At 41.6% G+C, this 15,897-nt stretch overlaps 1 protein-coding gene across 2 annotated transcripts in view; it reads right to left on the minus strand.

Annotated features, from left to right (window-relative positions):
* Positions 1 to 7,537: 7,537 nt before the first annotated feature.
* The window catches only part of LOC124150645 (feline leukemia virus subgroup C receptor-related protein 2-like), a 29,624-nt gene continuing 21,264 nt past the window's right edge, over positions 7,538 to 15,897 (minus strand). For both annotated transcript variants that reach the window (XM_046522607.2, XM_046522608.2), the window contains exons 7-11: positions 15,175 to 15,285; positions 12,989 to 13,094; positions 11,574 to 11,685; positions 9,986 to 10,029; positions 7,538 to 7,706 (exon numbers count right to left, since the gene is read on the minus strand). In XM_046522607.2, coding sequence (XP_046378563.2) covers positions 7,623 to 7,706; positions 9,986 to 10,029; positions 11,574 to 11,685; positions 12,989 to 13,094; positions 15,175 to 15,285 — 457 coding nt within the window. In that variant the 3' untranslated portion in view covers positions 7,538 to 7,622. The remainder of the gene's footprint in view (positions 7,707 to 9,985; positions 10,030 to 11,573; positions 11,686 to 12,988; positions 13,095 to 15,174; positions 15,286 to 15,897) is intronic.

A 15,897-nucleotide genomic window follows, 5' to 3' on the forward strand; every position in this document is an offset into this window, starting at 1 on the left:
GAATGGTTTGCTTTTTGTGTTTAGGAATTTGAGTGAGTGAGTGAGTGCGTTGGGTTTAACGCCGCTTTTAACAGTATTCCAGTTATATCACGGCGTGTCAGCTTAATGTGGGAGGAAAGCCCGAAGTGGTGCAGGTCTTAGACGTTTACCACTTCGGTGAAACCCACGAGCACGGGTATGGTGCTGACAAACCTAGAAACATAATCGGGGCGAACCGGGATTCGAACCCAAACTCATAGGTTTCTGGCGAGCCCAAAAGGGACGCAACTCTGCACAGCGAATCGCGGCACCTTAGACGACTGGGCCACCCGTGCCCCCTTAGGAACTTGAAGTAGATATTTTCGATAGGTCATTGTAAACCAAAAGGAGTCGTATATAAACCTGATGCAATCAATGCGATAAATAACACGTATGTGCGTGCGAGAATATATGCCATGTACATAGGTTTAGTTGTGTTTAGTCGGGTTATGGTGAGATGTGAAGACCGCCTCCGTGGTCTAATGGTAGAGCGTCCGCCCGGAGAGCGGAAGGTGCGGGGTTCGATCCCCGGCCGCATCATACCAAAAGACGTTAAAAGATGGTGCTTGTTGTTACCCTGTTATTAAGGGGCTAAAACAAGGACTGGTCGGCTCGGAGTCAGTATACTGTGTCTGAGTGGGGTATTCATGTTAAACTGCGGCATGGTATCTCAGTGGGCTAGCACTATAAATGGGCATCAGTCCGGACTAGTACAAGCAGACACACACACACAAACGTGCATGCACGTCGCTATATAAGTGCAATAATCTTGGACGCGACGTTAAACCCAATTTCACCTTCACCTCACCTATGGTGAGATGCGTGGGCGTGTGTGGCAGCTTGTACCAATGCCGGTTTAAAAGTGCTACCCCACTGAGATACCATGCTGCAGTGTAACATGAATTCCCCACTGAGATACCATGCTGCAGTGTAACATGAATTCCCCACTGAGATACCATGCTGCAGTGTAACATGAATTCCCCACTGAGATACCATGCTGCAGTGTAACATGAATTCCCCACTGAGATACCATGCTGCAGTGTAACATGAATTCCCCACTGAGATACCATGCTGCACAGTATATTGACTCCGAGCCGACCTGTCCTTGTTTCATCAACTTTATACCGAGCGCTAGGCATGGTAACAAAACATCGATCGTTGTGGTTGGTTGGTTTGTTGTTTAACGCCGCACTCAGCAATATTCAACCTATATGACGGCGGTCTGTACATAATCGAGTCTGAACCAGACAATCCAGTCATTATTATCATGAGCATCGATCCACGCAATTGGGATCGATGACATGCATCAACCAAGTCAGCGAGCCTGACCACCCGATCCCGTTAGTCGCCTTTTACGACAAGCGTAGTCGCCTTTTACGGCAAGCATGGGTTGCTGAAGACCTATTCCACCCCGGAATCTTCACGGGTCTCGATCGTTGTGACACAAAACGCATTTCCCAGATAGTTATGTGGTAACCATGGAAGTCCCAAATTTCAAATATAATCCCCAAGGGAGCTGAGAAAGGCACACACTACGCAAGTAGATTATGATACGCAACTTCAGCAACCCTTCACCATAAGAGGTAACAGTGGCTCCTGTAAACGGATGCATTAAACCTACTAAATTGGTATGTGTCCGCAATTAATTTTGATGTATATATTGAAATGTAATTTTGTTAGAGTGAGTTTTACAGCCACATCACCGTGTGAAAACGATCAATTTAGTCCGACTCTTATGACAAGCTGGCATTACACTGGACCAATTTTATCTCCGAATCCTAAGGGATTGTAATAAGAATACACGAAGATCGAGGCATCTGTATACAAAAAAGGTTTCATCTTTCTGGTGAACAAAAGTAGTCTTGTTAGGATGCTCTTAATTGAAGCAGATTCACGTGTGGATTGAAAGTGAATGTTGTGTCAAAATTAAAAAAGATAGCCAATACAAACGCACGTACGCACGCAAACAGACAGACAGACATGATATGACTGAATGACGTTGTTGAGTATAATCTTCCTTGTGAAGTCAATATCTGGTCCATGCCTCGTGAGCATCGACGCAGGCACGGCGTCATCTTCTGTCTGGCAACTGCATCTGCATCCTGCAACTAGCCAGCTTTTTATTTACTGTCATGTACACTTTTAGAGGCATTTTCCTTTGTTGTACCTGATCAATGAACCCCGTGGTTGTGACATTTGAAGTACATACAGTAGAACATAATTATATCGAACACGGGACCAGAGAAATCAGTTCGTTATATCCGTTGTTCGTTATATACGTTTTCGCTCGGATACGTCCGCCAGCAGCCTTGGACATCCAGTCAGCAGTCGCACCGTTGCTAGACGATTCCGCCTATATATATATATATATGAATAACGGACATGAGGTAGTAACATGTCCGTTATTCAGTTATGGCCTGATGAGACTCATACGTGGTACGAGTTGAAAGTACCAATTAAAACTGTGTTCAATCTTACTCCACTTATTTAATTATATATATATATATATATGCAAGCATTTTCATACATACATATTATATATATATGAGATATAATTAGAATTTACTGTAAAGATACAGGATGAAACTGAATGACAGTGAGCGCTGAAGCCAGTAAGATTTTTTTAAAGTAACTTCTATATATATGACTACAAAAATGAATAAATCTTTCAATAATCGATGTTTGTATTGTAATAAATACGGTATAAACTAATATACAACCGCGATTCAGGAGTTTCCAAATAAGGGGCATAACTCCGCAAGGCTTAACTGTTGAATCTTCTAACTGGTCATTATAAGAGTGAGTGAGTGAGTATGGTTTTACGCCGCTTTTAGCAATATTCCAGCAGTATCACGGCAGGGGACACCAGAAATGGGCTTCACACAATGTACCCATGTCGGGAATCGAACCCGGGTCTTCGGCTTGACGAGCGAACGCTTTATCCACTAGGCTACCCGACCGCCGCCGGTCATTATAAGAAGTGTTCATGGGATTCAGTGTGTTTTTTTTCAATTCTGGGAACGTGTGGGCCAAACTGTCAGACCACGGATGGGGATATCTCGAGTTCTGTATGTACCTTTTGTCATACGCGATCAGAATGGGTTTAAAACAAAGTTTGACATGCCAATTTGTTCTGACAACCTACGTGTATGTCTCGACTTCGACCTTCAAGAACGTCATTTGTTGCCGTTGTATAGTTCTTGTCATGTGACGTTCATGTTTACGTTTTAATTACTGGGTATTTCAATTTCGAGCCAGCTCTCCTGTAGATTTAACCGCGCTAATTGATTTTGGAACCAAGCACGCAGAGGTGGTGATTGTGATTCGAAACCTCTGATTGGCCAATCAGAATCGAGTATCTAATGCATGGTAGAATCATATTTGGCAGTACACCTGATACTAGAAGTCTTTAACCACATCACCATGTCGACCGTCTCCGCGGTCTTGTAAATGGATCTCGGAAAGCGGAGGATCAGGGGTTCAATCCAAAAGACGGAATTTGTTGTCAACCTCTCTGGCGCTCGACATGAAGGGGGAAACAAGGCCTGGCCGTCTCGGAGTAGGTATGGCAATGTTAAAACTGCGACATGGTATCTCAGCGGGGTAAAACTATAAAAACCGACATTAGTCGGGACTAGTACTAGCTCTCTCTCACACACACACACACACACACACACCACGTAAAGCACCGTCAAGCCCCATTTCACCTCACCACCTATGACCATGACAAATCTACATCATGGCCGCAGTTAACTTTTTTGACAGGGGGGGGGCGAGTAATATGGATCGGGTGGTCAGGTTCGGCGACTTCATTGATCGCGTGAGATGTTTGTCACACTATCCGCCACGTGTTTGTTTGCCCCAGACTCAATTGTTTTCAGGTGGCGATTATATAGCTGGAATATTCTTCACTGCGGCGTAAAACAACAATCAAACACAAACTTATAAATGGCGTTTATTTACATAAAATATTCCCAATAAAAATGCAGACATGTATCATAAACATACCAGACGTGCAAGCAAAGGAAATACCTATTATCAGATATGGAATTTGACACAACATCCTTGAAGCTCGTATAAATTTGAAATATATATGTACATTACTAAAATATGTATCTATAAATTCATGCATGGTTACAGTCAAACATTAATTTCAACAACTGAATAAAAACCCTGAGTTGAAATAAATATGGTGCCATTTTATCTCAAACACAATTTCACATTTCAAAGGTCAAAAGTATTATGAACACAAATTGGAAAACTTACTGAAAGCGTTGACGAATATTAGTCTATTACACTGCAGAAATGGTTAGGTAGTTGTGGGATTGGGATGTGGGATTGTGTTCAAATCATGAACGGAACAACGGTTTGAACTCATTTAGAATCACAGATGCAGTGGTCAGAAACAGATGCAGTGGTCAGAAACAGATGCAGTGGTCCAACACCTCGCTACATTTCCAAAACATCTGTTAATATACGCGTTTGCAAGCGAAACCATTTTTAGTCTTGTGTTTCAAATCTACATGTTTAGATTCACAAGAATCATTGTTTAGATCCTTTGATCATACACTTCAGGTTTTCAACGTGCTGGATTCAAAACAGAATTATTGACATGTTTACGCATCTAAATGCGTTTATGTCATTGGACAAGGAACGTGTTTAGGGTCTTACCGTCTCTAGAACACGGTCAGATTCATCATCGATCATACAGTGTATTATATCTCGATTCTATAATGATAAATACCCTTGAACAATTCGCCACCATAGCTTCGTTCCGGAGGTGTAGTCAACACTCACAAACGCCCCTATCTCTAACTTAGCACCGAATTTCTTTCGTTCATGGGAATACTATGACTGGACGGCTATTTTTAACACCGTTATCCAATCGAATCGGGTTGCAAATGAAGCAACGGTTGCTGGTTATTATTGCCACCAGATTACAGTCGCCAGCATGACAATACTTAAAACACTGATGACGTGAGACAGATGCCGTTTAGAGACTCTGTCAGAGCGACCAATTCAGGGCACATTTTGTCTGGCCATCACCAGTGTATTGTAAATATTGTCAGTCCTCCTGAACAAGCTATGGAACCATACCACTTCTCATCAATTACTGTTGTTTATAGTTATGACTTAATCTGTTTCAGACGACCTTGGCCAACCACTGTGCTATCCTGGCACTACCCTTCCAATACCTACCCTGTATAAAAGTAAATATGTGTATATACTGCAAGCTACCGACTCGATGCTGTCACTTCCTACCGAGAACTGTACACGGGGCCACTAAATTATAAAATGTGCGACTAATATTAACCAAAGTCACAAGCGTCTCTAACGCCAACGCCAAGTCGTGTTTCATTAGAACCAACCGTCAGGCAATTCCTTTAGAGATTAGAACCCGGATGGGCAGAGACTGAGGGTGTAGTGGACTGGGTTCCTCATACGCCTGGTCTGAAGACCTACATGCATAGTTTCAGTACGATGAGGACTGGGCTCTGATTAACTGGCAATTCCAGAAACACGACCCTTAAAAAACTAAAGCTACTAAAACTTACTATTCAAAACTAAAATTACAGGACGTAAAGTAATAAGTGAATACACACATTACAATAAGATAATGGCATGGTTTGAACATATGGCGTATTACAACAGCTGGTATAAATACGTCTTTAATCGTACTGACAAATAGCATACATAATGCAATCATTACCCTGTATTCTAAGCTAGTGGCATACCATCATCGTTAACGTTTTGGCACTCGTTGATATCATCGATCGTTGAGACTTCACCAGTAACATGTTGGTTCGTTGGTTTGCCGCACTCAGACATATTCCAGCTATATGCCAACGGTCTGAGAATAATCGAGTCTAACAATCCAGTGATTGATATCAAGAGCATCGATTTTCACAATTAGGATACGATGATCCCATCCGATCCCGTTAGTCGCCTGTGACGACAAGCATAGTCCCCTCTTACAGCAAGTATGGGTTTGCTAAAGACCTGTTCTCTACATGGGTCTTCACGAGTCACCAGTACATGGAACAAAACAACATACTGTTAAATCAATTTTGATTATTTCGCAAAACTACAACCGCAAACAGTATATATTAATAACATTCCGCTAATTAACATCATTCTGGCTTCATATATGTCCAGGAAACAAAACCCATACATTGCATTCAAATGTCATTGTGGAATACATATGGGAAATTAAGTGCGTGTGTCTATCATAAGACTTGGCGCAACCTGGCGACAGTCATGAACATTAATATGTAATTGTTCAGCGTTTCTATTCATACCCCGGCAAACCAATGTGAATACCAAATGCCCATTATGCATACAATACACAGTTTTCACAAAATTCATTAATGTTCGTTGTGGTGTAAGAACTTGACGCGGCGGGGTCACGCTGAAATTACAGTGAAATAATGTCAGATCATCAGTCCAAAACTGATAACCAGAGCACAAAACTCGGACCATATCAGCAACTGTCCTAATCACAGCAACAGAGAAAATGTCCAAATCCTCGCCAACAACATCCATGACTTCACTTAAGGAAACTAACAAAGCAATCCACATCCCCCGTCACAAGCCCATCAATAAACGATGATCAAGGCTATTTCCAAAAAACAAAAACAAAAAAAACCCATCCAATCTGCCTACTATGAATTCATTAAGTAACAGAAACCCGACCTATGTATACTTATCCTGTTTAATTGGCTTCCTGTCTTATTTGCATCCTCATCATGTTCTCTGTCCATCATGTTGTTACAGTATTATCCCTCTGTTGTTGACCCGTGAAGATCCGGGGTAGAATAGGTCTTCAGCAACCCATGCTTGCCGTAAAAGGCGACTATGCTTGTCGTAAGAGGCGACTAACGGGATCGAGTGGTCAGGCTCGCTGACTTGGTTGATGCATGTCATCGATCCCAATTGCGTGGATCGATGCTCATGATATCAATCACTGGATTGTCTGGTCCAGACCCAATTATTTACAGACCGCCATCATATAGCTGGAGTATTGCTGAATGTGGCGCAAAACAACCAACCAACCAACCCTCCGTAGTTATTATTTAACCTACTCATGTTAGTTTCTCTCACGTATGCAATTGTTGTTACTGTTAATCTTCCACATACTATATATACTCTGCCATCTTCATTATTCAGCCTTGCTTGACAACGGCATAAGGATCAATACCTAAACACTGCCATCACATTAAAATAAAGAAGTTGTTATCCATACATTATCTACTTATAAAGTTGGCGGACTAAACCGTGTGTTGGTGCCTTATAGTGCTGGTTTTCAGTTTGATAAATGAATAGGATTGGAAATCACACTCCCCTTTTCCAAGCACCATTAACGCCGGGTGGTACATTCACCAGGCATATCATAAGAAACACGACCCGACATGTTGTAAATTCTCAAACACAACGAAGTCAAGTGAAGGTCAGGTAATACCCACAAAGGTCAATACCATTTCAACCGACCATTACCACATTTTCAGATAAAATTAAATCCAACAGCAAGATATCCGATTTAATGTCATTTTGATTTCGAGAGCACACAGACTAAATGCTCCAGGAAGTTGCCTTGTTGAAAGTGCCTACATGTCCTGTGCTAGTTCAATGTCGCCCTCTTCGTTGTTTTCGCGAACTTCAATCTCAATGTTGTCCAATTTGGCGAAATACTGAAAGAAAATACAAAACGAAATGTGTATACGTAACGCAAAGAAATATTGTATGTAGTAAGCGGGGTGTTTCACTGCTATTAGCAATGTTGTAAACACATCACATACCACGGATGACGTCAAAATACATTCACTACTCAACTGGAACGTCATTAATAATATACATTCGATGAGTTTCCAATAAAAACATCAATATTTTCACCGAACGAAATCTAGTAGCAAGCATTCGTAAGCATAACATATGGCCATCTTTAAACCATGAGTTACATGTTTCAATGGCGGTGGGTCCGGGATTTCAAGAGCTGTATGGACGCCAAGGAGACAAGGTCGGGGTGAACGCGTACGTTCAATTTGTAAATTCCCGTACATGCTAGTGACACAACTGACGAATGTATCATTACGTGTTCAGAGTAAGGCCTTTTTTCGATTAAATATGTTTGTGCGACAATATCATATTTGACTTACGAACGCCAGTGGCTTTGTTCGGTACACCGTAACATAAAGTACGAACAGGGTCAATCTTGACGTCATGATGTCCGAACAGGTCAGCCGACCGACTTGTATTGGTTTTTACGACTGACCAATTTTAGTAATGATAATAGCCTTCACAAAAATATGAACTATTATCGAGTAATCAGCGCTAGTTGTCTGGCGCCACAACGGCTTGTAAATAGCGAGTGATCCAGGCAACTCAGTGTCCGGGCCAGACCACCGGGAGCTGATCGCCCCATGTATTGTCACATGGGTATGAGGATCTATTATTCCCCGGAATCCCAACGGGTTATCAAACTCGACTGTATTACAGCAGTGTTCGAAATACCTGCCTGCCCGACCGTCCGAGACGGGTTGATTTCAACTCGGGCTGCCAGATTTTCAAATCCCCCTGCCCGACGGTCGGGTTATATTTCATATGTGACAATATTCTAAATATTTCCCGATGATAATCATTAATTCACATGTAAAGATGAATGATAAAATGTAACCAAAAAGAAATCCCGTTAGCTTATCCTGAGAAACATATGATTATAGTGGGCAGGCAGGTTTTGGTCAGGGCTGGCAAGTATTTCAGCTAGCCAGTCCTGTGGTCTGGCTGATATTTTTGGGAGTTTCACACCCTGATAACAGTTGGTATTGCTAAACATGACACGTGAACTAGACCATGGACATGGCTCACCTCTCTCGTACCACGTGCATGACCTGACTATAAGGAGAAGCACACGTCGCTTCAACAGCAAGCCCGTTGGCCCGTGGCCAGTTGAAATTATAAAGGGCCTGCTGAAACGTACAGTAGACGGCCCGTTTGGCTAGTCACAATTTCACCCCTTCTCCGTGTATATTTTTAAAATTTTATCATCTCGGTAGAATGACACCCGGTCGTTATTTTGTATTGTGTGCAACAACATCTTTTTTACTCATAAATCACTACGAAATGAGCCAAATGGAAGCCAGGATTTAATCTCAGAGCGCCGGAAAATACATTTTAGAGGTGAGGAGTTTTTCAGAGCTCTGCTAGGCGACCTCGGGTTCCGCCTATGGACCTGTGGAGCTCTGAGAGAAGACATGGAACTAAAGCCTCTTTTAGTACCCTCAACGTACAGACAAGAATTATAATCATATTGTATCATTTATGATCAACAAATGGGTTTGTGTGCTGCAACCTGATTGGTTAAAAACGTGTTTAAAAGTGATTCGAAACCCAGGAATCTCTTGGATCATTCCCTGCGCATGACTACGTACTCCTTCAATCACAAATGTGTACAACGTGCCATTCTGCTTGGCGAATTGGATACCCGATAATTAAATACTAAATTTGATAAAGTTTTCAATTTTGCAGCTTTTATTTAATATTCGAAGCCCGGAAATTTCAACATTTGAAACCACCGGCTTATGTTTTCTTTCGGTGGAATGCGGTCATCACCAAATCATGGTCTAAGGTAGATTAGATATCGCTAGCGGGACAAGCAATTTGCAAGATTCTAAAACGTTAAGGTAAATACCTATTAGTAATAATATCCGCAAATCTGAAAAAACATGTTTATCCCCTAATTCAGCTTAAAACGTCTCAGTCAGTTCTAATGAAATGAAAATGACTTTCAAAGGGGTTCACATGAGGCGGGATGCTTGCGTATGTGAGGCGATTTTCATTCAAATCACTCTCGAAACAAAGCTGTAACTTGGAGGTAGTGAAGCTCAAAGACTACATCTTTACATGACTGTGAATTGTGAGTTCTCTACAGCGTTAGTCCGGCAACCTGGCTATGTATATTATGTTCACATACCTCTTGTCCTGCCTTCTGCCGCCTGTAATCCGCTTTGATAAATGCTACAAGAAAGAAAACATATGTTACGTCAGACTTTGAGTGAGTGAGTGAGTTGGGTTTAACGCCGCTTTTAACAGTATTCCAGTTATATCACGGCGTGTCACCTTAATGTGGGAGGAAAGCCCGAAGTGATGCAAGTCCCAGACGTTTACCACTTCGGTGAAACCAACGAGCACGGGTATGGTGCTGGCAAACCTAGAAACATAATTCGGGAGAACCGGGATTCGAACCCACAAGCATAGGTTTCTGGCGTGCCCAAGGGACGCAACTCTGCACAGCGAATCGCGGCGCCTTAGACGACTGGGCCACCCGTTGCCCCCAGACTTTGAGAGGCCTCAGTTGTCACTATAATCTCCCTTATAACACGTGCAGAGCTAGAAACGCGACGTCAAGAGGACTGAATTATTCATTGAATATCGTCAGATCATTTTTAGCAACAGCCCTCGATCTCAATAAATGGTGTATCCTCCTGTCCGTTCATTTTTCTCCGATAGAACTAATTAAGTAAGGCTCATAACACAGTGAATTGAAAGAAGAAACTATTTTGGATAATAATTTTGATAGTATTTAGTTCTTAGATAGATTATATATAAAAGCAGTATGTGCATGATTTATCAAATATACAAGAAATACTTTTGACAAGAATGACATGAAAATCAGCCCAAGTGCGTTTTAATACGAAAATGCAAAGGGTATGCATGAAAACAATCATGACATTCCGACAGGCTTCAGGTCTCCACCGGGCCTATTGTAGTCTCTGATGGGGGATTAAAAGTTAGTAGAACATGAAGTCATTGAAGAAATAACCTTTGCATGGATAAGAGCTTCTGTATTTCTTGTAACAACGTTTCAGGACAAGACCTTGGCCCTTCATCACATGAATGACAAAACATTTACAGTTCACCCAAACATGTTTACATTTTTCTCACTATGCAGAAAACTCCAAAGGATCTATGACAGCACAGCAAAGTAAAAATAAGTGTTGAAACCAAGACAGATTGTCCAGATAACGTTTTTTACGCATATACGCTGCTTATCTGCAGCTCTGTAATCTAGATATCCAAACAAAAGTTTATTGATCGTGCTGAGAACAAATCGTCCACACTGCTTCTAATAATTGACCCCGGCAATTGAGATACACAGAAAGGCATGGTCTAATGCACAGAGATCATTAGACTAACGCTACTTCTCCGAAAATAAATAATTTTGACAGGGACAAGAGACTACATGTAAAGAAAATAAAGATTTAGATTCTGATTCCTAAATCGTGGAAAATCTAGACTTGCTTCTTTTAGGGTTACACAGGCTGTGAGAAAGGGAAAATATAATGGTTCAGGGACTGTGCTACAGTCGAGGTTATCATAATCACAGACATAAAGAACGCGAGATACCGCATCCTTGTGAGTAAGCCTTCCCAACCCGGGGCTCTGTTAATGATTAATGGTTTGTCTCTAAGAGCAAGCAGCAAACTCGGAAATGTGCCTTACGTAATACAAAATTATAGTCCTTCAGTTCAGATGGTTAAAGAAGGGCAATTGCTGCCTACCAGTCATAATGCTCCCGACCAATAGCGCCACAGCCAGAGTACAGTTGCCAGCGAGCACACCAAAGCGGTTCATCATTGCCCTCATCCCGATCGTAAAGATGATGCCAAAAAACTGCAAAATCGATTGATTAATACATAAAGCATTGATTTTCCAAAGACAGCACCGGCGTTCAAACAGTTTAGCTGTCAGAGTGTCTGTGATGGTAAATACTTGATAAGACAATCGATCGAAGGTAAGTGTTTTCCAGACCGTAATATAGTCTTAAATCAGTATATATTGAGTGAGTGGTTCAATGCGGAATTACCCGACAGCAGCGTTCTGTGGTTATTTTGGGTTGCGGTCTATAAAACATTTACATGTTGAAAGATTTAGTATGACATCCTTTAGATATTGGCGCATACATCTCTTTCAATGGGTGTAAGATCAGGTCTTTTGGCAGTCCTTGATCAAGCCGTTCAAAACCAGCGATCTGTTTACCCAAATCAGTGAAATCTATATGACAGTTTGATGGTTAATGATGACATTGAGACAGACAAACACACACAAGTCACTGATTATTGAGTTGGGTTTTATGCAGCTTCACACATTGCACACATGTGGGGAATCGAACCCGGGCCTTCTGCGTGATAGGCGAACACTTTAACCACTAGGCTACCCTACAAGTGCACTAATTATAAACAACGGTCAACACTGAAGAGGACTGTAAACACTGACTGTAAAATTTATCATATCCACTATGAAAACCCTGCGTGACATACATCGGGAAAAATATACGAAACAACCATGGCAACAGATAGTGCAAACAAATATTATATACCTTACTGGAACAAATAGCATGTCGTCAGTACGTTTCGTCATAAGAGTGCGTTTGGTACATCTTTGTTTCTTAAAATTGATCATTAATAATCCTCCCGTAATGATGGATACTCGTCCTGAATAATGAAGGGACTTTGACCTTTCACTCATTCGTGGGGGCGGTGGGGTAGCCTAGTGGTTAAAGCGTTCGCTCGTCACGCCGAAGACCCGGGTTCGATTCCCCACATGGGTACAATGAGTGAAGCCCATTTTTGGCGTCCCCCGCCGTGATATTGCTGGAATATTGCTAATAGCGGCGTAAAACCATACCTACTCACTCACTCAGTCGTGACAGATTGTCAGTGATTGTTCTTGACATGTAGATATTATCTATTAATATGTTCTAGTTGGATATCTACGCATGATTAAGTCAAGCATATCGGAATGATGTTTCCTAATTCCCTTACTATTCAAACATGTCCTATGACCATATAAGATTTTAAAAGAGTTTGTTTTTTACAGTAGCAGGACTAACTACACGTAACTTAAATAAGAAATAACGAGCAATCAAGGCGATATCTGTACTGATATATTTACCTCGCAGAGATGTATTTCCTACCTGAGCTGATGCGTTGAGAAGACCAGACGAGGTGCCTTCTCCTTCAGGGAATGTAATTTCTGCTGCAAACTCAAATCCCACTGGCAGATAACCCGTCATGAAAAAACTGTAATTGGGACAAAATAAGAGTGATAACATCAACGGTATACATTCATTCATTGTATGAGGTGAATGGCTGATTGTTTAATGGCGCCACAATTCCAGCTACATGGCGGCGTTCTGTAAATGATCGAGTCTGGGCCAGACAACCCAGTGACTGACATCATGGGATACGACCGAGTCACCGACTCTGATCACCCGATTAGTCGGTTCTTACGACCAGCATTGCATGCTGGGACCTATTCTGATCCGGGATCCCCACTGGCCCATTACATGGTAACCAAATGACAGATTCCAGCCCGCATGTCTCGACCTTTCAATCATGTTGCTGTTACCAGCATTCAATAGTCAAAGCAGCTTAAAGTGTACGTTCCTCAATAGTCTGTCTTACAGACCCTGATACAAATATATAACAAATACAGCCCTATAATGTCTATAATGTTTGGCAAGTCTAGATTACTGAAGTATCAGAAAATGAAGAAGAGAGACACTGGGCTCCCTTTTATTATATTTTTATTAAGATAACTGAACAACTGTTTTTTCTGTACGATATGTTCATTTCAGAGACTAGATGTTAGTCTAGTTCCTCAACACTTCTGAAAATGAAGAGAGACACTTGGCTCCCTTTTATTATATTTTTATTAAGATAACTGAACAACTGTTTTTTTCTGTACGATATGTTCATTTCAGAGACTAGATGTTAGTCTAGTTCCTCAACAATTCTTGACAAAATAACAAGACTCATTAAACAGATGATGTTTTTGTTCGCTTCAAGATCACGCTGCCAACCAATTTAGCTCACAGGGAAAGGCTAAGTGTCTGCTTGTATTAGTCCGGACTAAGTGCTAACCCACCCAGATGCCATGCCGCAGTTCTTTTAACACTGATACCCCACTCAGACACATTAAACTGAGTCGGCCAGATGCATCCCCTTAATGCTCCGCCCAGACATTTGTGTAACAGCTTGTGCCATCTAATGTCTTTTGGATTTACGCTGCCATGGGATCGAACCACAAGTTCCAGAATCCTTGGTCCTTGATTTAATAAGCCGTCTGTTGGTGACGATGACGGAACGTAAGGTTGTTTGATTGATTAAAAGCAAGATCAACACAACACAGTGCCGCTGATGATGTTTGCGCAGATCACGTTCATCTTTGTCCTTGCACAACGTTACACAATTAGCATCAAGTGTGTGAGTTAACATTTAACGTCGCATCAGCATTATTTCAGCCATCTAGCGACGACATGAACGTCAAAACATACACTGATATGAAGAATTGGGTTCTTTCGTGGTGAGGAATTAAAACGAATTGTTGCATGTGTTTGTTTGTTTGTTTGTTTGTTTTTTAACGCTGCACTCAGCGATATTCCAACTATAGGACGGCGGTCTGTAAATAATCGAGTCTGGACCAGACAATTTGGTGATAAATATGAGGCGATCCAAGCAATTGGGATACCATGACATGCATCAACCAAGTCAGCGAGCCTGACCACCGGATCCCGTGAGTCGCCTTTTACGACAAGCATAGTTACCTTTTACGGCAAGCATGGGTTGCTGAAGACCTATTCTATCCCGGAATCTTCACGGGTATCACGCAATTGGGATACGATAACATGCATCAACAAAGTCAGCGAGCCTGACCACCCGATCCCATTAGTCGCCTCTTACGACAAGCATAGTCGCCTTTTACGGCAAGCATTGGTTGATGAATACCTATTCTAACCCGGATCTTCACGGGCCTGTGACCTTTGTGCCAAGGTTATATGTAGAGTGAGTAATTGCTGATTTCAAAGTGCTCAGTATGGAACACGGATGACCAAGTCGCCCACGCCACCGCTTTTCGCTTTACAGAGTTACGCCCCTTTGGCGAACTATGATCCTATGATCGTTGGTTCGAACCCAAATTCACCCTGATCCATGTCATACGTTTTAGCACCATATGCCTGTGCTCGTAGGCTGCGCCAAAGTGGTTAAGGTCTAACACATGCATGACTGACATCGTGCTTCCTCCCACATCAAGCTGACAGCCCGTTATTTGACTGAAATACTGTTCACGTTAACGGCACTCACTCAAAGAAGTACTTACCCTAATGACCCAGCTGTTAGAAACACGATCCAGATATGACTCAAGTTCATGGTGAATGTAAATACAACCATCCCCACCATAGACAGTATGTAGATTGCTAGCGAGGTGCCCCTGGAAATTGCCAATGAAGATCCAATATCATAATTGTTGCCAAAAAACATAGTCAGTGGAAGAAACGATTTAATACATTGCGGAAATTGCCTTTCGAATAGTCCAATTCTGATAAATGACATTTGTGGTAGGTTTATATGTCTTTTTTAATTGTACCCTTCTAGTTATATAATAATAATGATAACATGATAATAATAATAATTATAATAATAATAATAATAACAACAACAACAACAACAAATGGATATTTGTAAGGCGCTGTGGACCATCTCATGAAAACGATAACACCAATATAACCCTGTCAATGTGTCGGTGGGCAATCCATTTTCTTTCTCAGCCCCCTGGGGAGTATACGATACGTTACGCTGTATCACGAACTGTGTCAGAACTACCATATGCTTCAACGCAGTATCTTAGTTTGAACGAGACTTGCATTTGACCAATCACATTATCATAAGATCTTTTCGTCCGATATTCTGAGGACACGTGCATATATGTCGCGACAGGTTAACCCTGAGCGGGAATTTTGATTTTAACAAAATACTTTGACTTGTACCATATGCTCCCGTGTATTTTCAAGTTAACAATTGTCTTGCCTTTGCATGTGTTTGT

Source organism: Haliotis rufescens, unplaced genomic scaffold, assembly GCF_023055435.1.
Source record: "Haliotis rufescens isolate VD_foot unplaced genomic scaffold, xgHalRufe1.0.p SCAF_5, whole genome shotgun sequence".
Taxonomy (NCBI): domain Eukaryota; kingdom Metazoa; phylum Mollusca; class Gastropoda; order Lepetellida; family Haliotidae; genus Haliotis; species Haliotis rufescens.